Source organism: Colletes latitarsis, chromosome 8, assembly GCF_051014445.1.
Source record: "Colletes latitarsis isolate SP2378_abdomen chromosome 8, iyColLati1, whole genome shotgun sequence".
In the NCBI taxonomy this organism is placed as follows: domain Eukaryota; kingdom Metazoa; phylum Arthropoda; class Insecta; order Hymenoptera; family Colletidae; genus Colletes; species Colletes latitarsis.
In genome coordinates, this window is record NC_135141.1 from 21,911,001 (window position 1) to 21,935,031 (window position 24,031).

The window sequence follows — 24,031 nt, forward strand, 5'->3', positions numbered from 1 at the left end:
TTTTTTTTTCCTATTTTTGTTTGTAATCGATCGTTGATCGAATAACGAGAACCGAGGCGACGATACATATTGATGGCAGTCCAAGGGTTGATGCGATGACGCGACCAACCACAGAGCTCCTCGTTTCTGAACATATTCGACTTCGAAAATCGTTGCTTGTGACAGAGATCTTCGATACTTATGATTTACATACGTTTTTTCGTGATCAATTACACGCCTCTGTTAGTATTATTAAAACCGGTGATTTGAAAACAATAAATTAAAATTCGAAGGAAATTTAATTCCCTTATATTTGAATTTTGTTTTTAGAGAAATATTTTATCGATTAAGTGATCTTCATTACCCGTTACTCGAGTAATCCCAATTGTGCGGGCGCATTGTTTACGAAAACGCTCCAAAATAGTTAAGTAAAATAATTTTCACGAACGAAAGCTATTTCGAAATAATTCCGCGACATTAATGTAGTCGTTATTAGGAGTAATTAACACGAATGAAAGCAATTTCGAAATAATTTTCCTAGCTTAATAGAATAATTATTCTATTATTATTCGCGCCGCGTACGATTATGTCCGTGGATACGTCAACGTCGTTATTGTTGTATTCGTTTTTCCGTATAACAGTAAATTGTCCGCGAAAAAGTCGCACGATAATTACGTGAAAATAATTTAAATGTATAACGAAATAATTTAAATTACCTTGTTAATAGCGAATCGAGTTTCGAGAATTCGAAAATTTGTGGTTTGCATGTGTTGCGTTATATATTCATTAGAGTATTGTCACTATACTGGCGAGATCTTTCCAAGAAAAATGAGTCCAAACACGACCTAGTTCGGACCACTTTTTATTATACGTAATTTGAATCGTTTTTGAAAAATTTTGAATTGCGTATAATTAAAAATTGGAATAATAGGGTCGTGTTTGGGCTCGTTTCCACCGGGAAAAGCTCACCGAGTCATTTATAATACTTTCATGAAGAAAATAATCTAAAAATTTAAATTATGGTTTCGATGATTCAATCATCGAGGGAGAAATTCGATCAGTTAACAAGGTAAAGCCGTATCAGTGATTCTTAACTTCTGCCACGAGCCCAAAAGAATAAAAACTCGTATTTAACACAGTGTCGTGAGTTTAACAAAGTTAAGAACCGCTAACTATGAAAATGAGTAAGTATTACAACTCGAGTAACTCGAAGCGAATTGCTGTACGTTTTTAAATACGTTTTATCATTGTTTTACGATGAATTACGGTAGTCGCGATTATCTAATGTATCCGTCACAAGTGACGCGCACATAAAATTGCATAAGCAAAGAAAAATGATGTCAAGCAACAAAAAGCAATAAATTTATCTTGCGTAAAGCGAGCCTGAAAACACACTCGACTGATAGCACGTAGTTTAAAGGCGAGCGAAGATATTTCGAAAATGTATTATTGCGTCTCCATTGCGCCGTTTCTAAAATCTAGTTAAGACGAGCCAATGATTATTTATCGATTAATTATTATTGCGATCGTAAAATAAACGAGCTCTTCGGATGCAGATAGTTACTTTCGAGCCCTAAAACACGTCGATATAAAAATTCACATTTCTGAAATTCTCCTCTTAAACGGCCAAACGAAAATGATTTTCAAACTGGTACGAGAGATTCAAAATGGCCCCCCACTGTTCGAAATCAAAGAGCTCGATTCGTACGATAATCTCGAACGTCAACTGTAATCTCGATTACTCGGAACATCTCGAACGTAAAGTCTCGTTTCGTGCAATTATATCGAGAGTCTCGAACGGTGTAATCGAAATATCTCGAATTCTTTCGAGGAACGTTGTATATGTGACACTTTATATATGTGTGTGTATGCTTTATTAATACGTAATGCGTAGCATATGATTATATCAATATTGTTTTACTTCTCTTGAACTTTATGTATGTTATTTATTTTGTATACGATTATTTTTGTTACATGTAATTGTTCTTTTCATGTTGCTATTTTTATTAAATATATAAATCTTTATTTCGTCGAACGAGACGTTTTAATTTCCACCTGAAATAAAATGCATGTAATTACTGTGTTTCGTTCTTCCTTCCATTGGAATCCTAAATTAGTTATAACCAAATGTATAAAACATCAATGTAATTATTATATTATTTTACTGGTTGATTTACCTTGATGTTTACAATTTGCATCAATTATTCCTGTTGTTACATGTTCGTTGCAATTATTATTTACCACGCGATCGTAATCGTTGCTCGTTAATTTTGTTACATTTTCAGATCTGAAAAGTAGAATTGCCCCACGAGCTGACATTGTCAATATTTTCTCCATTCATTTTAAGTTAACGTTAACCTAAACACAGTCGTGCGTTCGGTTAAACAAACCGTACGTTCTCTATTTTCTTGTGGGGGCTAAATTGACTCCGCCATACCGGTCGTGTAATAGGAGTTTCCACCCTACCTGTTGGGCGTTAATTAATATTGGTTTATTCCGAGGAGGACGTTCAGTAGCCGTCAATCACGCTTGTTTTACCATCAATCGAGATCAGTTGCCCAAGACATACGTTTACCTCGCCGCCAATTAACGCCAATCGTCCAACACGCGCCCCATTATTAACAATTATAAGACATCAAAGTAATTTCCTTGGAGCAACCGCAATTTCTATTTTTAATCGACAAAGAAACTTAACTGGCTAATTTTTTATTTTTTTAAATCGAGTTCACGGACTCAAAATGGTCGCCAATTGGCGTTATCGTCGAGGCGATCGAGTACCATTTTTTCGCAATTATTCCTCCGGGAAAAGGCAATGGAGACGCGGTAGAAGGAAGATCCGCGTTAAATTTGTGGCGTTGCTTCCCACGCTCGCCACCAGAGGGGTCGCGCTCTCACAAGCGCTCGACCGACCCCTCGTGTAAACATACCGACTTCCCAATATCCCAGTCGTCTAAGGCAGGACCTGCTACTGTCCACTGATGACTTGTTGGCTAGGCACGCCGATTGGCTGTAGCGTAGTAGCCCATCCTCACACGCATTATCGTTATTGGTTGGGCTGCTCATAACTACAATTCCATCGCGTGACAAAGGATGTGAACGAAACGTATAGAGGCAGAGTAGGATAGGGACAAGACTTGAAAGACATTGGCGTAACCATACGCTCAAAATACTAGCCTTGAATAGGACAAAAATGTATCTTTCGTGGTTATGGAGACCCTACTACTATGTAGCGTGACGCCACAAGTCATCATTGAATAGTACATTCATAGACCGACTTCCCAATATCCTAGTCGTCTAAGGCAGGACCTGCTACTGTCCACTGATGACTTGTTGGCTAGGCACGCTGATTGGCTGTAGCGTAGTAGCCCATCCTCACACGCATTATCGTTATTGGTTGGGCTGCTCATAACTACAATTCCATCGCGTGACAAAGGATGTGAACGAAACGTATAGGGGCAGAGTAGGATAGGGACAAGACTTGAAAGACATTGGCGTAACCATACGCTCAAAATACTAGCCTTGAATAGGACAAAAATGTATCTCTCGTGGTTATGGAGACCCTACTACTATATAGCGTGACGCCACAAGTCATCACTGAATAGTACATTCCTAGACCGACTTTCTAATATCCCAGTCGTCTAAGGCAGGACCTGCTACTGTCCAGTGATGACTTGTTGGCTAGGCACGTCGATTGGCTGTAGCGTAGTAGCCCATCCTCACACGCATTATCGTTATTGGTTGGGCTGCTCATAACTACAATTCCATCGCGTGACAAAGGATGTGAACGAAACGTATAGGGGCAGAGTAGGATAGGGACAAGACTTGAAAGACATTGGCGTAACCATACGCTCAAAATACTAGCCTTGAATAGGACAACAATGTATCTCTCGTGGTTATGGAGACCCTACTATGTAGTGTGACGCCAAAGTGGGCCTCTATGGTGGGAATAACGTAGACCTTCTCTCTTTGCTCTTGCTCCGTTTGGTTTGTAGGTGCCTAGCCAACAAGTCATCTCTGAATAGTAGGAAGCCTTACCGATGAGTCCACTATTGCAACATTCTCGCGAGTTTCCACACCGCAGCGAAGCAGCGCCACAAATTCAACGCCTGCACGTTCTCGCCGAAGGAATTTCGTGAAACCTCTTTCGTCCCTCGTACACGCGTGAGAAAACGAACATCGATATACGTATACAACGTTGGCGCGTCGTCAGGAACAGATCTAATCGATTTCTGACGATCTGATGCAGATGTGCATCACTAAAAACCACGATCTTGAACCTTCGTTGAGAAAGAAGAGTTCGAACCGTCACGAGCTTCGCTGCGCGGTAGAACCTCGATTACTGCAACGCGTGCGGGTATCGAGGTCCGTGCAACCATCGAGGCAATCGATTCCATAAGGAAATCCGCTGCTTGTGTGTTCTTGTAACGAGGCTGCATTTATCGAAGTTCTACTATATATCATATTTTTGTTTCTTTTTATTCCACGCAGAAATCGCAAGACAGTGTGGGAATGAAATAAATTTGTAATTTTATAAATTTGTTAAATTATCGAATATTTCGCTTGCAATGAGAAATATTTTTCCATTAACATTTTTAAAATATTTCGAACGAACGAATAAAGGTGCTTGAACAAATTTAATTAATGAAAATAATACACGAGGACTAACTCGAAGCGACTTAATTTGGCAATTTTCAGCACAACGTGATACGAGATTTCTGTATGGAAAAATTATTAACGATGGGGGAGAACGAAAGCACAGCGAGGCTCGAAGGATCGACTTAAATTCCGATTCGAGGTTTCGTACGTCCCTACGTTGATAGTGTTAATATTATTAATTAGTGGACGCATAATTACACGTTCTTTTGGTTGAAGCGTAGATAATATACTTAAGTAGTATTTACAACAACGGAATTCTGAAAGCAATAACGTTTGTACTCGCTTACCATCGCTTAAAACGTTGTCTCTTATTGATTTACCGATTTTGCGAGAGACCAGTATGCACGTGGATGCACACGAACCAAAGAAAGTACTTGTTATTAATTACAATTATGTGGTTACCAAATTAACCGTTTACATTCGTGTATTTCTTCTGTTTTTAATATGTCAAAGAATCGTCCAATTGTAAACATTATGATACGTTTTGTTCAGATTAAACTGATTCGAAACTAGAGAGGTTACTTAAATTCTATACGTTTGAAATATTACTCGATAAATAGTCGAAAAATACAGGGTGTTCGGACACTCCTGGGAAAAATTTTAATGGGAGACTCTAGGGACCAAAATAAGACGAAAATCAAGAATACCAATTTGTTGATTGAGGCTTCGCTAAAAAGTTATTAATGTTTAAAGTTCAAAGCACGCAGCTGTTCGCAGATCGCCGTTTCACAGGAGGAACTTTAAACGTTAATAACTTTTTAACGAAGCCTCAATCAACAAATTGGTATTCTTGATTTTCGTCTTATTTTGGCCTCTAGAATCTCCCATTAAAATTTTTCCCATGGGTGGCTGAACACCCTGTATATTGAAGTTCTTTTCAAAGGAACCAGATACAGAAATGCATCGATAACTGTCGCAGGCTTGGAACGAAGATGCGACAATTAGGGAGGGAGGTGTTCTAGGTGTGCAATAATGAGAACAAGTGAAACATAGTCTTTTAGAGATAACTACGCGACAGTTGGCGAGTCATTACTGAATTGTTTCACTTTTTCTATTGATAGTATGTATATAGAATCTAAGTAAAATCGCAGAATGTGTCAATATTAAATTTCTGATCTATTTAGTTCAATTCAGCTTGCAATAAGCTTGCAATAGAAATAAACTCTGCTCGAATCGTAGCAAATGGAGGGGCAAAACGAGCAGTAGCATTCTATCCACAAAATAAGATTTTTAGAAACCAAAGATAATTATGCCAAGAAACGTAAAATGAAATTGCAAGGGAAACAACGAATACATATAACCTCCGTAATTACATATCATTAAAATTGTTATATTCGATACACAATTTGTTGTCATGGATCCAAAAATTCTCTTTAAAATGCAATTACTCGAGAATTAAATGTTTCAATCAAAACACTTTAGTAATTGAATACTGATAGCATTTACATCAATATTTTTGCTTGGAAATTGAATTTTTTCACTTTGCATTTCCTAATTAATTTTATAATAAATAAAAGGGTTACTGTCGCGAGGCAGAAAGTAATGAGACCGAAATTAAATTAAAAGATTCTATTTACATTCGGCTGAAATGTCGCCTTGCCAAGAAATAACACTTAAAACTTATTTTCTGCCAATTAATCCCCGGCAAATTTCCAAGCTTGGCACGACCACTGCACTGTTGCTTCGCAAAAACTGATACTGCTCGGTTTGCCTTCGTATGAAACATGCTAAGTGAAAACAAGGAAAGGCTATCGAGTGAATTGCTCCGCGATGTAAGATCAGAATTATTTCTACGCTACCTTTATTTTTATTAATCAATATACATTTATAGAACGACAGTGGAAATATCCCCTCGCTAATTGATCGAATTTGTCCATCGATGATTCGACGAGAATCCTCGTCGCTCGTTTATTTACTCGGTACAGACAACTCGTAATTAAATTTCCTTCATTGAGGAAAAATTAAATTTTTATCTTCGCTATATTATCGTGAGAGTATCGCCAATAAATTAGTGAGCTGCTGCCGATAAAAATGAGCCCAAACACGGCCTCGTTCGGACTATTTCTAATTACATGTATTATACGAAGAACGAAAGATCATCCTCGGGTAAACAATGATTAAAATTACTCTAAATAAGGTCGTGATTAGCTGATGAAAATGAGTCCAAACACAGCCTCGTTCGGACTATTTCTAATTACATGTATTATACGAAGAACAAAAGATCGTCCTTGGGTAGACAATAATTAAAAATACTTCAAACGAGGTCGTGATTTGCCGATGAAAATGAGTCCAAACACAGCCCCGTTCGGACTATTTCTAATTACATGTATTATACGAAGAACTAAAGATCGTCCTTGGGTAGACAATGATTAAAAATACTCCAAACGAGGTCGTGTTTGGACTCATTTTTATCGGAAAAATGTCACCGATGCATCGTTGGCACTTTCGCGAAGATACAATGAAAAATATGAAAATTTTAATTTTCTGTACGAGAGTGCTGATGCTACAAACAAAAGGTAATTTCTAGAACGAGGGAATATTACACTTACATTTCAACATCGTTTCTACAGAAATTTCATTATTTTAAGTTATCAAAAATATTAGTTGTATTTATATAGGGTTTTTATTCGCAGAAATAATTCAGATTTTACCATCTTGTCTTAGGAATAACGAAGATTTTTTGGTAGACCTTTTAATAGCGATTTACAACATTAGTTTTATCGATGTATTCGGACACATACGAAAGCCCTTTGTATAAGTTCGTGAGAAATCGAACGACTCGTTCGCAGTCTGCGAGGACGCGACCATAAACTGTATAAGATTGTCGAAGAAACGAGAAGAGAAATACGCGTTCCCACCCTCAACTCCGAAAAACGATTACCAATGATTCGATTATTAGTTTTAAACCCTTTTGTACGTTTATATGCAGTTAAATGACGTGTACATAATTATGTAAATCAATGTTGTGAGATTAATCCGATTGTAATACCTACACACAAACCCCATTAGCGGAAGGCATGTGCTTCGAATTATTATCCTTGAAATTTCGTGAGACGATTAAACGGTCCTTTCAAAATGTTTGGTTTCTCAACACTGTCGACTCGTGAAAAGCCAATTTCCATTTTTCTTCCTGTTCTTTATTACAAGTTTATTTTTAATTCCATTTTAGACATTCGATAACTAGATCTACAAAAAAATGTTACCTTGACGATATGACCTAAATAAAAATTATATACGAATGACGATGTATAAATGAAAATGAACAAGAAGAAAATAGGATTTGGTCATAAGTCGATAATGCTAAGAATATATTTTTATTATCACCTAGCTACACCAATAACTCCTATATGTCCACCATTTTATTTATTGTTATTTACTTTTTCGTTCAAGTTATTATTCAAACATATTCTATTACGATTACGTTTACAAAGGTTTGAATCGAAACGACCAAGAGTAACGAATAAATTTTCAAATGAATAATCTCCATTTTGTCTGGCACGAATAGTTGTTCGAATAATTATGGACGATACTGGATATTGCTTTAGAAATGCACATACCTTCGAGAAACATTCGTTCACCATCCTGCAAGCATCTTCAAAATCAATATCTTTATAAGAAATAGTGAGTGAAAACGCCCCTGAAGTGAAAAATGAAACATGGACCTGTTTCTTCTCCTGCGAAGTCGTATTATATCGTGTTGATACTGCGTCAAATTCGATTGAACGAATATTTCGACGAGTTGCGCGTGCTCGAGAAATTTAAATAATAGGTTACATAGATGGGCGCACGACACTCGATGCACCGGAATGTATTTTTATGCATTGTTGACAGATGTCGCACAAATGCAAATGCATTAAGGCTGCACTTGCATTGATGCGTTGCACTTGTCCATCGCGAAGATTGCGATTGGCTTCAACGAACAGTAGCATAGCCAACTCTAGTATGTACTAGCTATGCTGTACGAGAAACAGTAAAATCGCGGGAGTCTGATTTCACACTTGATAGAAAGAATACACAGCATTGTACGTTTTTGTCTATCTAGTGCAAAATCGGACTCTCGCTCAGCATAACTCTTACTAGAGTCGACTGTGACACTGGTAGTTCATAGAAATAGTATTATATATTTTTTCAGACACACGAATAAATATAATTTATTTCACTTAAAGGAAAATTGTGTCGAATAGATAAAATTGTTATTTTATGTTATTCGTTTGTTACTTGCATTTTGAATATAGCGTGTACTTAAGCTTCCATAAAAATGTAGCCAAAAATTAGAATTACCCACAATGCACGCGACATTTGGCGGTTAAATATTCAAAAAGACGTAAGAGCGGTTAACCTCAAAACGTGACACTCTGATGTCTTCGATAAAATGTCAAACATGAATGGAATATCGGCGGTGCACGTTAAAAAATTAAGTAAATACAAACTATTTATCCTTTCTTTGAACACGGCAAACAAAAAGTAAAAAATGCATTGAATTTTTCTTAGGTCATAATCTCGAAGAAATACGATCGAGGGCTTTAGATAATATTATTTCGAAATACAATCTTGGATTTGGTTGTGATTGCGATGCCTTGAAAAAAGAATTAATAACGAAACTGTTTAACTGGTTTTCGTTTGAATCCCTGTCACAGACGCAAACGGTTTTAGATTTATTGCTTCGTCTGTTACAGGTATCTATTATTCGTTCTGAATATATCGTATATTGCGTTTTATTAGAAAAAAATTAAATAAAATAAACGTTGTTAATTATGTTATATATTATAAGACAGGCGATAGAAGTTACTTAAATGCATTTGGTAAATTGAGGTTTCAAAATGAACTCCATGAATTAAGGAGGAGACTGGGTTCAGAATGGTATGAAAAATTAAATGAAATTGAAGAAGCTGTTATTAATGATAACAGATTACAAACAACAGTCACAGATATTGAGAATTCAAAGGTTTACAATATAAAAATATTGATACATTATATGATATATTTGTTTACGAATAAAAAGAAGTAACATAATTTATACAATTTATATTTAAGAATCCAAGCACCTTAAGAATGGGATTTATTGATTATGACAAACATAGAACGAGAATAAAAGATCATGAACTCGATGGCATTAAAATGCATAGATCGGAGGATCGTAACATGTCGAGTAGTGTGCTAACTCTTCCTTCGGCTTTAGACAGGTAAATGTAATTACACAATATTTTGAATTTTGTCTAATTGAATTTTTTGACTTAAGAGAGTGTAACAATTTTCTTCTCTTTGAACAGTTTTGAGTTTTATTTTGTTCGTGTTATTGCTACCATTACTATTATTGTGTTACTGTTTCTTTTTAGAAATACAGTGAAACCTCCATATCAAATGAAGCATTATAGTTACACGAACGATTACAGAAGTATTAAAACCTTTGCAATACCATTATAACCAGCTAAACAGCAGGGAACAACTTTCAATCACTATATCTTTATAAAAGTTTCCTGCAAAAGAGTCTTCTACCACTGGGATTCCTCAACCATCAATGTCCTCAATGAACCAGAGTCATCCAAAATAAATGATCCTTTTGATGATTAAAGTACAATGAATATTGTAAAGAGAGCTTATATTCAAACAATATTATGTTAAATTATTTATTCTATTACTAATTATTTTTATTATTGATTACTTTGTTATATTTTATATAATGTTATACGTATACATATGTAGTATAGTATATACAATAAATTACATATAGAGTTCACTATTATCCGCGGAAAGACTTGGAACCGACCCCTCGCGGGTATGAAGGTTTCACTGTATCATAATTAACAGTAATCCAAAATAAAAACACTGTTTTTTGCAAAGACTGTACCAATAGATGTATTATGTTTTGCTTTAAAATATATTGTGTTGATTTAAATTTCCTAAAACTAGTAATATTTGAACCACCTTGCCCCCTCACTTCAAATGCAACTTAAAACGAAATTTCTCGCTACTGTACACCTCATTTTGTGCTGTTAAAGTGGATAAAAATTTGATATTATAAATAAATAAAAAATTCTAGCTTCGTCTCTGAACAAATATTTTCTAATATTTGTGATTTACAGTTCGATACCATTTGATTTAACATTGGAATGTGGAGATGGGACACCAATATCCAAGGCTACAGAAGGTGGTATCAAATGGTTGGTAATGCCATGGCAAGCTCTAGTCACTTCGGACAAAGGTGTTTTAGCAGCGGTCGAGGAAGCCCTGAACAACAATTTAGACACAAATCTCATATTGCACACGTGTCAGTTTATAACAAACGTAATGATGCAAGATTTTCCAGCAGAAGTTTTCCTCCAACGACCAGCGATAGTCTCGGTATTTAAAATTACCCATTTTTCATATTTAAGATGAACTCAGTACATACTTAATAATAAAAAATCTAATTTCAGATACTGCTTAATCTCTTGGACGCCAGTGCAAATACTTCGGACATTAATCTTAGAAGCATCGTACCAATGGTTTTAAAAACACTTCACAAATTAACACGATCTTTGAGACTAAGGATTCATTACTATTGCGAACCGTGTATTGCAAATAAAAAACAAAAAGTAAATAAATGTATTTACCATGTAAATAGAATTCGATTTACTAACAAAAATTATATTTTTTAGTTATTAGCGGGAAAATTAAACAGCAATGCTTATTCATCTTCCGAGACCCGTGATAGCCCCGATGGAGGATTTCTAGAAGCTAATTATCAAGCGTATCAATCTACCGTATGTACTGCGTGAAAAAAGTAAAATTTATTTACGATTTTTAATATTACATGTTCTATTCAGGGTACAAGCGAGAGGAGCCAAAGCGCAACAGATAACATCGACGATTCAATTTTACAACTGCAACAGATGCTCGTGCCAACTTTTTGCGTCGAGTCTTTGAAACATGTTATATCTCAACTAAGCATTCCCGTTAACTCAGCATTTCCATTAAGAAACCTAAAGTATATTACCGATTTAGCGTACGAGCTGGTACAATTACTTATTACAAGCGTTATGCCAAATGTTTGGCTTTGTAACGACAACATGGCCTTAAAAGTAACCGATGATATGAAAACATTATTCAACATCTTAGGAGATGTTGTACAATACTTTGAAAGTTACAGCACGATGGATCATTTTAGGATAACGTATCTGCATCTGATAACTATTACGATGAAACTTTTAAGTAACATTGTCCCTTTAGAAATAGCAAACGTTGTTTTTCCTAAGTCGCTTAAAACCTCGATATGTATAGCCATAATGGATGCCCCTATTTATTTCTTATACCCAAACTTACATTCTGTGCTGCAAGAATATGGCCGTGTACGTAATTTCTGATTATTCTGGCTAGTAAAATAATTACATGCACTTGTCGTCAATTGCTTCTTTTTAACAGCAATTTCAAGGCAATGACGAAATCGGATACATCAAAATGTTCGACGAAACGAGAACGATAGCAAAATCAATGAAAGCAGCTATATTAGTGATAAAGGATTCATCGAACTTGCCTCATTCGGACATGTTGAAGACGTTATACACGTCGAAATTAAGTTTATCTTATCACAAAAATTTTTATATTATTAAAAAGACCATCAGATTTTTACAAAACATAAATAGGTATGTACCTTTATAAATGAAGGAATCTTTGGTCATTTAAAACATACTGAATGATAACGACATCGTCTGTTTAAAATATTTAAGGTACTCCCTGAATAACGAAGATCGTACATTAGCCACAAAACTAGTATTGAGCTTATTGGCAAATGGAGATACCGATGTGCAATATGCTATGTATCTGGAATGCTTTACGCTAGTTAAAAACATTTTAGGTGTAGACTATAATATTGAGAGACTATCCTGGGAAAATTTAGTATTCCTATTCGAATCGTCTATTTTGACTGAGATAATTTCTTACGGTGTAACAAACGATGATAAAAGGGTAAGTTAAGATTTTGTAAACGTTTAACGCAATTTACCGAGGACTACTTTGTGTTAGATAAAAGAAATGTCGGAAGATATGCTAGTTTATATATTAAAAGGAAGAGTTCCAATGGGAGAGAGTGGATGGTTAAGATCATTAGAAGCGATCGTGCCAGTTTTGCCGCTTTTGCAATGCCATTGTCATTCCTCTACAGATTTAGGCCAGTGTGTGACAAGAATCTTTGATCCTGATATTTCTTCTAACATACAGTTACCATATATCGAGGTAATATATGTGTACTGCAAAAATACGGATTACGTTTTTTGTATAATTAGTTAGATATACTGAAGTACGTGTTTTTATGTAAAAGGTCTTGAAAGGCAATTTAAGGTATCTATTTTCGCCGGATGTCAATGTCAGAGAAGAAGCTGTTTGTCGATTGATTTGGCTTCTTGGAAAAGAAAAGGATTCAGTTCAAAAATTGCCACGTTTATCGTCTCTGCATGGTTTGCCACTCAGCTCACTTTGTATACTCGAATATCAAACGTCTACGAAAAAATCAGGGAGCAATTATCAGGTTGGACACTTTTAGACAAAATGGAGCAAATAGAACGGATCATCTCGATAACTCGTTAACTTTTGGCGATAGACAAGAATGCTTCACACGAATTTTGCTTGTATTATCTTCCCTTGAAAATGAGCTACACTTTGTCCCAGTTTTTAAAATCACCCAGTATTGACATTTACAAATTCATGAATATATATTACTACATTATAAAGAACTTTACACGTACAATGCATGTACAAAGTATTTTTTCACAGAGGAGTAATTTATTATCTGTACTCGAGATGCTACATGAGCCCAATATCGATCCAAAGATACGGAAATCTGCATTAGTTCAAATTAGCGTCATGCTGTCAGATAGTTCTCTACACAAATTATTTATTAACGAAAATGGATTGCCTCTAATTTTGAAGATACTTAACAGTGCTTTGGTAAATTGCATTGTATTTAGATTACGTAGTGAAGTTGGTAAATGTAATAAATAATTCGAATCAATTTTTAGATAGAAAAAGAATATGTTAATTATCCAGATTCTGTGATTCCAATAATCGCTATATTAAACTTATTAGCATCTACTGAGAGCTCTATACGCCACGATCTATCCACTCGTATAAACGTTCTTTCAAATATAGTAAGAAGTACGTATAATAAAAGTACAAAAACGATTAACAGTTATTTAATTACAATAATGCGAAAATATTCGTTTAATAAATAAATACTTCTTAGGTCTCTTTTTATTTCCAAACAACGAATGTATTAGAACTGATGGCTCGCAGCTTTTGTGTTTGCTGCTTTATAACGAATATATCATGAGACAGAGCGAAAAGTATACAGAGAATTATAATCAGTTAAATATCTCGTTGCCTTATATTATTTTATCCAAAATGAGACTACCGTTTTCCTGTAAATCTCATTGGAAAATAAGTACACACAGACGATCAGATATATCTGGTAAGTAAATATTTAATATTTTATTTCGTTATCTTTAAGCTAATATATTGTTATAAAAAATGAATTACAACATTTCTCTTTACGTTTTATAGTTCTTCATAGTACTAATCCATTGGCATTAACGTTCATCAAACAATATTGGATATGGGAATGGAATGATGGTTTAAATGTACTTTGGAAAAGTTGGAACGATCTCAATGACTGTGACATATCGGAGAAATTAAAGATTCAAGAAAACGAATTTTGGTCTCTACGTTTTAGCTTTCCCCACTATTATTGTCAACAACAATTGTACAACGTACAAAACTCAATCACGCACGATGCAGTTTCATGCGCGCTTGATTATCTCACGATGTAAGTGCCATTTCTAACATATTCAGAAATATTATCCTACATTGTCTTTTTTATAAAAAATAATTTGGGATATACGTAATTTTTACAGGTACATTAAATTTTACAAAATGCAACAATACGAAGAAATAAAGGATATAAATTTGCTACCATGGGAACGAACGTTCGAACGATTCTTGCTCTCTCATCCTGCAAGCAAAGAAGACCGTGATCTGTTCGTTGAGGTTCTAAACTTTTTACAAATTTATGTTAACATTACAAAAAATGGTATGTATATATAAAAAAAAAAAAATAGTCTACTATTTACAATACAATGAAACTATGTTTATTATCCTTTTGCAATAATTAGGGAAAGGTACATGGACCAGCAAGATAATGAAGAATATAACAAAATCATTAGCGGAATTATTTAAAAATTCCGAGCTGGATAATCAAGATGTGCATCAGTCTATATTAAAATTGGCACGCACATGTTCAGCTGTAGAAAAAGCTAAAAAGTCTACCGACGAGGATCAAGAAATTTGGCTCCACTTTATCGAACTCGTTGTTTCCACTTTATGTTTCGGAGACCAACAGCATTTTTATAATTTGGGTGAATTTTATTCCCGCCTGTGTTACATTCCGTAGATTTTTAACCAAAATCTTTGACCAAAAATTTCATGAATAATGAAAAGTTCTTTTCATCCAATTTTTTAGTCTCATCAAAATTCATGAATTCTTGCTAAACTTATTTTGCTTTACACCTCGTCCTAAACATTCATTTTCAGCTATACAGGGTGTTCGGCAACTCCTGGGAAAAATTTTAATGGGGGATTCTAGAGACCAAAATAAGACGAAAATCAAGAATACCAATTTGTTGATAGAGGCTTCGTTAAAAAGTTATTAACAATTAAATTCAAAAATTTCAAATCGTTCTGGAAAAATTATTTTCGGTTGCGGGGCTGAATTACAATTATTTTTTATGAATACACATACCCCTGAAATCCTACCCACTTTCGAGAAAAAAATTCGAGTAGGTAGTGAAATTTTTAGACGAAATGAAAAAATTTCAAATCATACTGAAAAAATTATATTTAGTTACAGTGGGCAATTACAATCATTTTTGGTCATTATACATACCCCCGAAATTCTACTCAGTTTCGAGAAAAAAATTCCTTACCGAAAATATAATTTCTGGCCAGAAATGTCTGCCCGAATTTTCATGTGAATCTTTAAAACGTCATAACTTCTGAACGGATTGGACGATTTTAACGTTTAAAAAGCCAAACGACGCGTATTTTGATGGAGAATATGTACAAATCGCAAAAATATTCGAAAAGTTGGTCCCTGACCTCGCAAAATGAGAAAAACCCCATAAAAATGGTCCAATTTTAAAACAGTCATAACTCCTACAATTGTGAATATATTTCAATGAAACTTTTTTCTGAAGTAGAGCTCATGGGTACCTACAAAAAAGTATTAGACAACTTTTCTGTAGGGTGCCAAACAAAATTACTAAGAATGAAAAAGTAATTTTTAAGAAAAATCGATAGGGGGTAGGTGCCTAAATTTTTCGACGAAAAAAAAAATTTGTAATTAATTCTAAAAAAATTATTTTCGGTTGTGGGAGTCAATTATAATCATTTTTGGTCAACAGACATACCCCCGAAATCCTACCCATTTTCTAGGAAAAAATTCGAGAATGTGTGAAATTTTTCGACAAAATTAAAAAATTTAAAATCATTCTGGAAAAATTATATTCTGTTGCGGGGGTCAATTACAATAATTTTTGGTCATTAGACATACCCCTGAAATCCTACCCATTTTCTAGGAAAAAATTCCATACTGGCAGAACTTTAAACGTTAATAACTTTTTAACGAAGCCTCCATCAACAAATTGGCATTTTTGATTTTCGTCTTATTTTGGCCTCCAGAATCTCTCATTAAAATTTCTTCCCAGGGTTGGCCGATTAAATATAAAATAAATTCAAATTTTCATTTATTATAGCATATCTTGACTGGCTGTTGACATGCTTAACATATTTAATCGAAAAATGTCATTGGGCAAATCATAAAAATTTATTAATATCGTTGGGAAATACATTAATCGAATTAATTATATCTTTCCACGGAGCTGGAACTGTTAGTTTTATGGGTTTGTCCATAACCAGGAATTCCATAATATGCCTCAATCATTTGTTATACCAGATGCAAATAAATGTTAATAAAAATGTAAGCGCGTATAATTCAGTATTTTCATTTACTTTGGCGTAATTAACTCATACTATAAAGTTCGTAATTTTTTCACAGGCTTTTGCAGCATTTTGGTACGAAGAAGGTCGCACATTAAGTTGGTTGCCCATGTTATGGCAAAATCGAGATCCTTTGGTTCGAGCATCGGCTTTGCAATTATTAGCAGGGTTGATAAATAATTTGCACACAGCCTCTCAACTTTTAAATACCATAGTATTAGCGCCGAGTGAACTTTGTCAGACTTTGCTTCAATGTATTTTTAGTAGAGAAGAGTCGTGCATAGTCAGGGAACAGGCATGCATTGCGTTCAGCAATTTAGTGAAAAATTGCAATTCCATGACTTTTCAGTATGTAAGTAAATATTAAATTAATTATCTTACAAAGAACCATATTTTTTTTTATGCACAGAGTTTGTTAAAATTGATGAACTAAATATAAGATACAGAACCATATCTACAAATTAAATGTAATCATTGATTTTGACAATTGTGTTGCAATGTTTATTGATTCAGGTGGATTCTTTGAGAGCAAATGCTATTTTAATTTACGTGGAGCAAAACAACACTTACTACGAAATTAGTATTTTATGTTCTAATATTTATATGTATACTACCCTGGATTGCGATCAAATGGATAGCCGGGAACAGGAAAACGAAAATGCACCGTCCATTCATAGTATGCAGTCAGGTTGTACGTCATTAGTACCGCGTACTATTTCATATTTGTATAATTGTCAGGATGAATTGCAACCTAGTACGTATAATTTTCGTTAATGTTTTACTCCATTTCTACGTATCGTTAAAATTATGTTTCTTGTGGAGCGAAGTGCTTCACAAACGCATTATAGAAATACATGTTTAGTTTCAGTTAGAGGATCAGGGACCACGGATATGGATAATTATTTGCAGTTGGTCGTAACACCGCCTCTGATAACGGCTGTTTGCAGATTGCTGAATAATTTGATATTTATAGGGAAACAGGAAATTGTTCATCAAATTTATGAACACTCGATAGATAAATATTTGATTGGGTAAGTACAAGAACAGAAAATGTAATCATCATTGTAAAGTTGTTCTTTCTTACAAGCGTGCAATTTTTTCAGGTGTATCAATGAGATTCCCAAGGATACCAAAGATAGCAAAAAGGATTTTACACATTATTGCGATATATTGGAAATGTACATTAGCATTTGTACAGTTTTAACGAATTGCATAATGTATAGTAACGAATATATTTCCGCTATTAATTTTTCATCAGACTCGCTTTATAGTCTACTCTACTTCTTGAACAGTGACTTATACCGTAAGTTGAAAATTAAATGAAGCGACGACTACTGTTTTACCGTACATTTTGAGAGAAAAATAATTAGAGTTCAATTTGTGTAGGTACTGACACAGCAGAATTTATGTCTTTGAGGAACAGACTCTGGACAGAGAGCTTCAACTTCATAGCTGTTCTTTCATTGACCGATAATCAACATTTCGAGTCGGTACAAACAGCTCTGGAATTATGTGGCCCCGAAGCAATACTTTCGTCCATTTGTATTGCAATGAGAGATTCGAATGTAGAGCTTCGTATGAGCGCTATAGGTTGTCTAGCATATTTCCTCTCGCAGGAAATTCAAAAAGATTCTTTAGGGAAGAGTAACATCTCGTTGCAAACAGTAATAGATAACACGTTAATACGAACGTCGAGTGACAACAGAAACAACTTACGGGAAGTTATATCAAACATTAATAAGCTCTCGCTGCGAAGCGCGAGTGCACATTCGAAAAAATCGAACGAAACCGAGGACGTCGTTATAATTTACGAAAATGCACTGGATCTTGAAGTTGAGAAAGAAGTCGCGATCGGTGAAGAACTCTGCAGCGTTTTGTTACATCTGTTTATCGCTCACAATTACAACAGATCAAAAAAGAACCGCAAATTAACCGAGGACAAGGACTTGATCACAAGCGCGCTTACTAATTTGTTGTGCGTGTCGAATACAGCTAAGAAATTCGCGCTCGAAGAACATTTACCGGAAACGACTTTAATGATACTAAAAGAATTATACGTCAGATTAAATTTACAACCATTCGAGCTGTTCAAGAATCAGATAGATCGCGAAAGAAAGGTATATAATACGAAGTTATAATATACAGGGTGTTCGACCACCCCCGGGGAAAAATTTTAATGGAAGACACTAGGAGCCACGATAAGACGAAAATCAAGAATTGTTGACCGAGGCTTTGTTAGAAAGTTATTAAAAAATTAAATTACAAAATTTCAAATCAATCTGAAAAAATTATTTTTGGTTGTGATGGTCGATTACAATCATATTTGGTGAATACACATACCCCCGAAATCCTAGCCACTTTCGAGAAAAAAATTTATTATGGGTGGAACTTTAAATGTTAATAACTTTTTAACGAAGCCTCCATCAACAAATTGGTATTCTTGATTTTCGTCTTATTTTGGTCTCTAGAATCTTCCATTAAAATTTTTCCCTGGTGTGGCCAAACACCCTGTATATTTCTTAAACAAAATGACACACGTAGTGTTAGATATAATAATTATAAAATTATTTTATAATATTCCACGGTTCATTAAAGACCATAGTTCTCCCACGTTTCAAAATAAAACGGGCTGTGACCTCTGTGTTATTGACTTTGTATTTCATTCTGTACTGTCGCTATACTGTTTCAATATGCAAAATAGGGAATTTCCAATGTTTTAATTATCAATCGAGCTAGTGAACATTGCTCATTCGTATCAGACGGAATTTCCAATAGCATCTGTATACTATTTGGTAAAAAGTCTTCCTTATTTTTTTTTTCTAGATTCCCCCATTACTGCATGACGTAAATGGGATTTTTATATTATTGATGAATTTCATGTATGGGAGTATACAAGTGAAAGAGATACTAACAAAATACGGATTAGCGGATGTGTTGCACAAATTATGGGTCTGGATCGCGTTAAATAATATTGTTGCAACGACTACTTTGAAATTACTTGCGACCTATACTACCAAATGTTCTGCAGGTATGGTTAATTTTATAATTGTAAGTTGTTGGATTGAGAAAATCATTCATATTTATTAATACGCATTTTGTAGCGGCGCAATCGTTGACGTTAACTACTATCTTGCCAGGCTCGGGTCTTAGAAAGACTCCTAATACTCTAGCTCTAATCCACGTTATTATACAATTAGTTTGCAAGGAAATAGACAAAGCTGGACAACTCTTTGATAATCACAAGTTACATTTCGCGTTTCATGTTCTGCGAAATGCAGTACACGTGCACGAATGTAGGGTGTCGATTTCCAAGGTAAATCTACTTAAACATAAAATACAATTTATTTAATAATATTTACTGATCAAGTAAAATTTTGCAGAGTAATCTCCTACAGTTTTTTACAAAAATACATCCTATTACCACAAAAAGGATAAAGCCCTGGCCACTCGTCGAATTGTACTGTTTGGAATTCTTAATTGACTTCACTTATTACGAAGAGGGCCAATTATGTGTACCAAAGGTAAGCACCGAATGAAATATCTAAAAAGCACTTTAAATCTTTTATTTATTACGATACTGCAAATAAATAATTTTTTATTATTTTTATCTCTAATAAATTTTTCAGGCTGTCGACGGTCTGGACGTTCTATTGCAATTATCGAAATGTTCTTCGTCGTCTAGCAGAATTCTTGCAATTTCTATATTGCGCAATCTGTCGTTTAATATGACGAATAGACCAAGATTACTTAGCTCAGGTAGGAAGACACTTTAATATGATTATACAGGGTGTTCGGGCACCAGTGGGAAAAATTTTAATGGGAGCTTCTAGAGGCCAAAATAAGACGAAAATCAAGAATACCAATTTGTTGATGGAGGCTTCGTTAAAAAGTTATTAACGTTTAAAGTTCCGCACGTAATGAATTTTTTTCTCGAAAATGGTTAGGATTTCGGGGATATGTCTATTCACCAAAAATGCTTGTAATTGACCCCTGCAATCGAAAATAATTTTTCTAAAACCATTTGTAAGTTTTCAATTTTGTCAAAAAATTTGTCCACTTGCTGAATTTTTTTCTCGAAAATGGTTAGGATTTCGGAGATATGTATATTTACCAAAAATTATTGTAATTGACCCCCGCAATCGAAAATAATTTTTCCAGAACGATTTGAAATTTTTTAATATAATTTGTTAATAACTTTTTGACGAAGCCTCAGACAAGAAATTAATATTCTTAATTTTCATCATATTTTGGCCTCTAGAAGCTTCCATTAAAATTTTTCCCAGGGTTGACCAAACACCCTGTATACATAAATAATTCTGACACGATAAATGTATCTATTACGTATGCGTATGTTTCAGTGGACTTCATCAATTTACTGCACGATATATTTAAAAATGGTTCTATCTGCGAAATTAAAATAGCTGGCTCTATGTTATGGTCTTTGGTTGCCAACAATCAGAAAGGAAAGTTAATTGCACGGAGCGCTGGTTTTTCACAAAGTATCCAAGAAGCATTAGGCAGACTTACGTTATTATCTGTGGATGACAGAAAACAAGAACAAGAGTCAGTGAAAATGTTAGAATACGTATTAAGAATTTTTAGTCCAATAGAGACTATAACGATCGAATAAGATAAGGATTAAGTAAATCAACTATGGCGATGACTGATAAACATAATTGTACATAGAAATAGATTTTATTCTGTTATTATTCTGCGAATAATTCTAATGAAATGTGTAATATCTTTCTTACTGAAATTACAGATGAATATAACATAAATTTACTGTAACAATATTTTAATCTTTATAGTGCAACAAAAAAGAGATTTATTTTGAAAAAATACTGTATATTTTTCATAAATATCGTACGAAGTATTTTACAAAATATTTGATAATAAAAATGATTTAATCTACATTCCAAGGGAAGATACTTTTAGAGCTCGCCATTATTTATAATTCCTGTTACGTAATTTACTCTTAATGAAATTTAAACTGTAAATTTACAGTAAAATATGTAGTGTCAGACGTATTGAATTGCATGATAAGGCTAAAAATTACGATGACATCTACTTCTCAAGTTTCGTTCGCACGTGTTCGGCGATTGAAGACAATACGGTTTAACTTTTATGATGGCAGAATCTTGCATTACGCGTTACTTAATTAAAATGACATTCAACTGTTGACCAAATGGTGAGGAACAATTACAATCGAATTTCAGAAGCAGAAAATCCTAGCATTGTTCTTTTGTATAACAATTTGCTTTTATGTTTTATAAATGATTTTCAATCGCCAAAGCGTGTTAACAAAACTTGCGTGGAAATTTGCCAGACACCCTATATATTTAAACCGGACTAAAGAAGACATTTTTATAAAAAGTGATACGAGCGCGTATCGCGTTGAACAAAGAATGGAAATCGAGAGAGCGTCTTTGGCAGACTGTTGCTCTGCACCATCTGCCCCGCGGTCGTTCTTTTCTTGTGACGAGTGACGCACGTACATGTGTACAAAAAAGCTATAATTCATGCACGGGTATTGAATCATTACACCTATTTGCACGAGTTATTACTCAAGAGTAGAAATTTCGTAATTGACGGAATGCATAAGGTTAATATTCTTCCTCTAATATTTAACTAAGAAATGCGCCTGTTTTCCTCAATTTTCTTACCAAGCAGGAAATGCTGTTGATATTATAATTGCTCGTTGGGATAATAAGTGTCATAAACGTTAAATCGCGAAATACTCGTAACTAACGCGGCTGAAGAAGACGTTTTTTTCCTTGTAATTTTAATGACATTAAAAAATGTTCAATGATCTGTGCGATAAAAAATTACACGATGATTGTTCCTTTTATAGTTGCAATAAAAACTGCAACAAGAAACGCAATTCAACGGCTGAACCTACTGAAAATTGAATAATACTGATGTAAATATTGATTTGCGATTGTGAGTAAACATAATGAAATGAGAATGCTTTATAATAGCACAATTAGTGATATGATTACTTAAAACAGCCCAAATAATCAAGTACACGTTAATTATTTATTTATAGAAGTGTAATAAAACCACCTAAAAAACCTTTATTAAAATCAATGGAATCCCCCCCCCCCCCTACTCATATGAATTCGCTTCTGCATATTTATGAATCTGTATGATCGTTATTAATTCCCACTGTGAATTTCTTCCTGAATCGATAGGGAGGGGGGATTGATGTTGGGCAAAAACTAAAATAAATTCATAATTTTTGAACGGGTGACATAGTTTGAAATGGAGGATTCTAGGCCATTTTGGAATACGAATTAAATTTCAGGTATACAGTATAGGTATGGCTTTTGCAAAAATAAATTTACAAAATCACCTGCTTCTGGACGGTCGTAACCAGAAAGGCCTTAAGGATAACTTAATTGCACGAACGAGAAAATACAGTTTATCAATACAGTTCCAGTAATTACGCGCGTTTATGGTAAAAGCGCGAATCACTGCGTATAAACCTTGCAAAGGATGTATCATTCGAGTATTGATCAAAGCGAAACAGTTCTTTGGCTGTTTTCAAGAATTACGACGAGCGCAGGTGTCGCTGGGCATGACTGTGATGTCAGAGAAAATATTGCTCGGCGAAGTTACCACGCGTCTTCCTTTTACGGGACCGTGGAGGATCCGGTTTTTGCGAATCATGGTAAACTTCTGAGCGTGAGAATACGTACGTCATTCTCCAAAGCTCAGGCAGCGCGCCAAATGCTCGACATCCGAACAAAAATATTCAGACCTCGACCAAACGATAGCTAAAGCTATGCTGATAAGCAAAATCGTCTTTTGCGTGGTCTTCTGGCTGATGGAGTCGTTGGCCTTTAGTTTTTCAAAATGAACATTTGAATTGTCTTGCACTTTATGTATAGTGGCATTGAGATGAAACAGCACTATGCAGTTTCCATTTCGCTTGTTCTTATTGGAAACCTCGTTATTAGATAACTTTCCAAGTGCCAATCTCAATGACAATGAATGCATCGTGGGTCTTCAGACGGTGGAGAAGAAACGATTAAATATGAGCAACTTTTTCTAGGCAAGGCACTCTTGTGCAACGTTCCTGCAGAGTCCGCATGAAGGTCGAAAACATCATTTTGAAAATCACCCTTACCTTTCCACTCTATAAGGATATTTACTTATCAACAAATCGACAGAGTGGGTCGCGCAAGTACTACCGTACATATTCGGTAGAGGGATAACCAAACGAATAAATCAGACTTTATAGAAAAAACGAAATTCATTCCCAGATTGAGAACCACTGTATCGAAGTGTTCTGTAGTCGAACTAAGCAAAAGTAAACATCAAAATAGAAAGTATTAATAATAATGCGTAATACGCCGAGAAGATGGTTAAA

The 24,031-nt window shown here is 34.6% G+C and overlaps 1 protein-coding gene across 2 annotated transcripts; it reads left to right on the forward strand.

The window, feature by feature from the left end:
- The first annotated feature begins 8,174 nt into the window (after positions 1-8,174).
- Positions 8,175-21,542, forward strand: Ana3 (rotatin homolog anastral spindle 3). Of its 2 annotated transcripts, XM_076770734.1 has the most exons (30): positions 8,175-8,593; positions 8,871-9,053; positions 9,127-9,311; positions 9,407-9,580; positions 9,670-9,818; positions 10,719-10,977; positions 11,052-11,210; positions 11,274-11,378; positions 11,442-11,963; positions 12,037-12,257; positions 12,342-12,579; positions 12,637-12,846; positions 12,932-13,138; positions 13,384-13,557; positions 13,629-13,764; positions 13,853-14,077; positions 14,170-14,431; positions 14,520-14,695; positions 14,778-15,020; positions 16,416-16,639; positions 16,718-17,011; positions 17,173-17,413; positions 17,522-17,690; positions 17,763-17,962; positions 18,046-18,776; positions 19,483-19,687; positions 19,761-19,972; positions 20,040-20,180; positions 20,286-20,415; positions 21,018-21,542. In XM_076770734.1, exons 2-30 carry the CDS (start codon positions 9,008-9,010, stop codon positions 21,287-21,289), a joined length of 6,510 nt encoding a protein of 2,169 aa, XP_076626849.1. In that variant the 5' UTR covers positions 8,175-8,593; positions 8,871-9,007; the 3' UTR covers positions 21,290-21,542. The 2 variants fall into 2 exon arrangements, with proteins under 2 accessions (XP_076626849.1, XP_076626848.1); XM_076770733.1 differs by lacking the exon at positions 8,175-8,593 and having other exon boundaries at positions 8,763-9,053.
- The last annotated feature ends 2,489 nt before the right edge of the window (positions 21,543-24,031 follow it).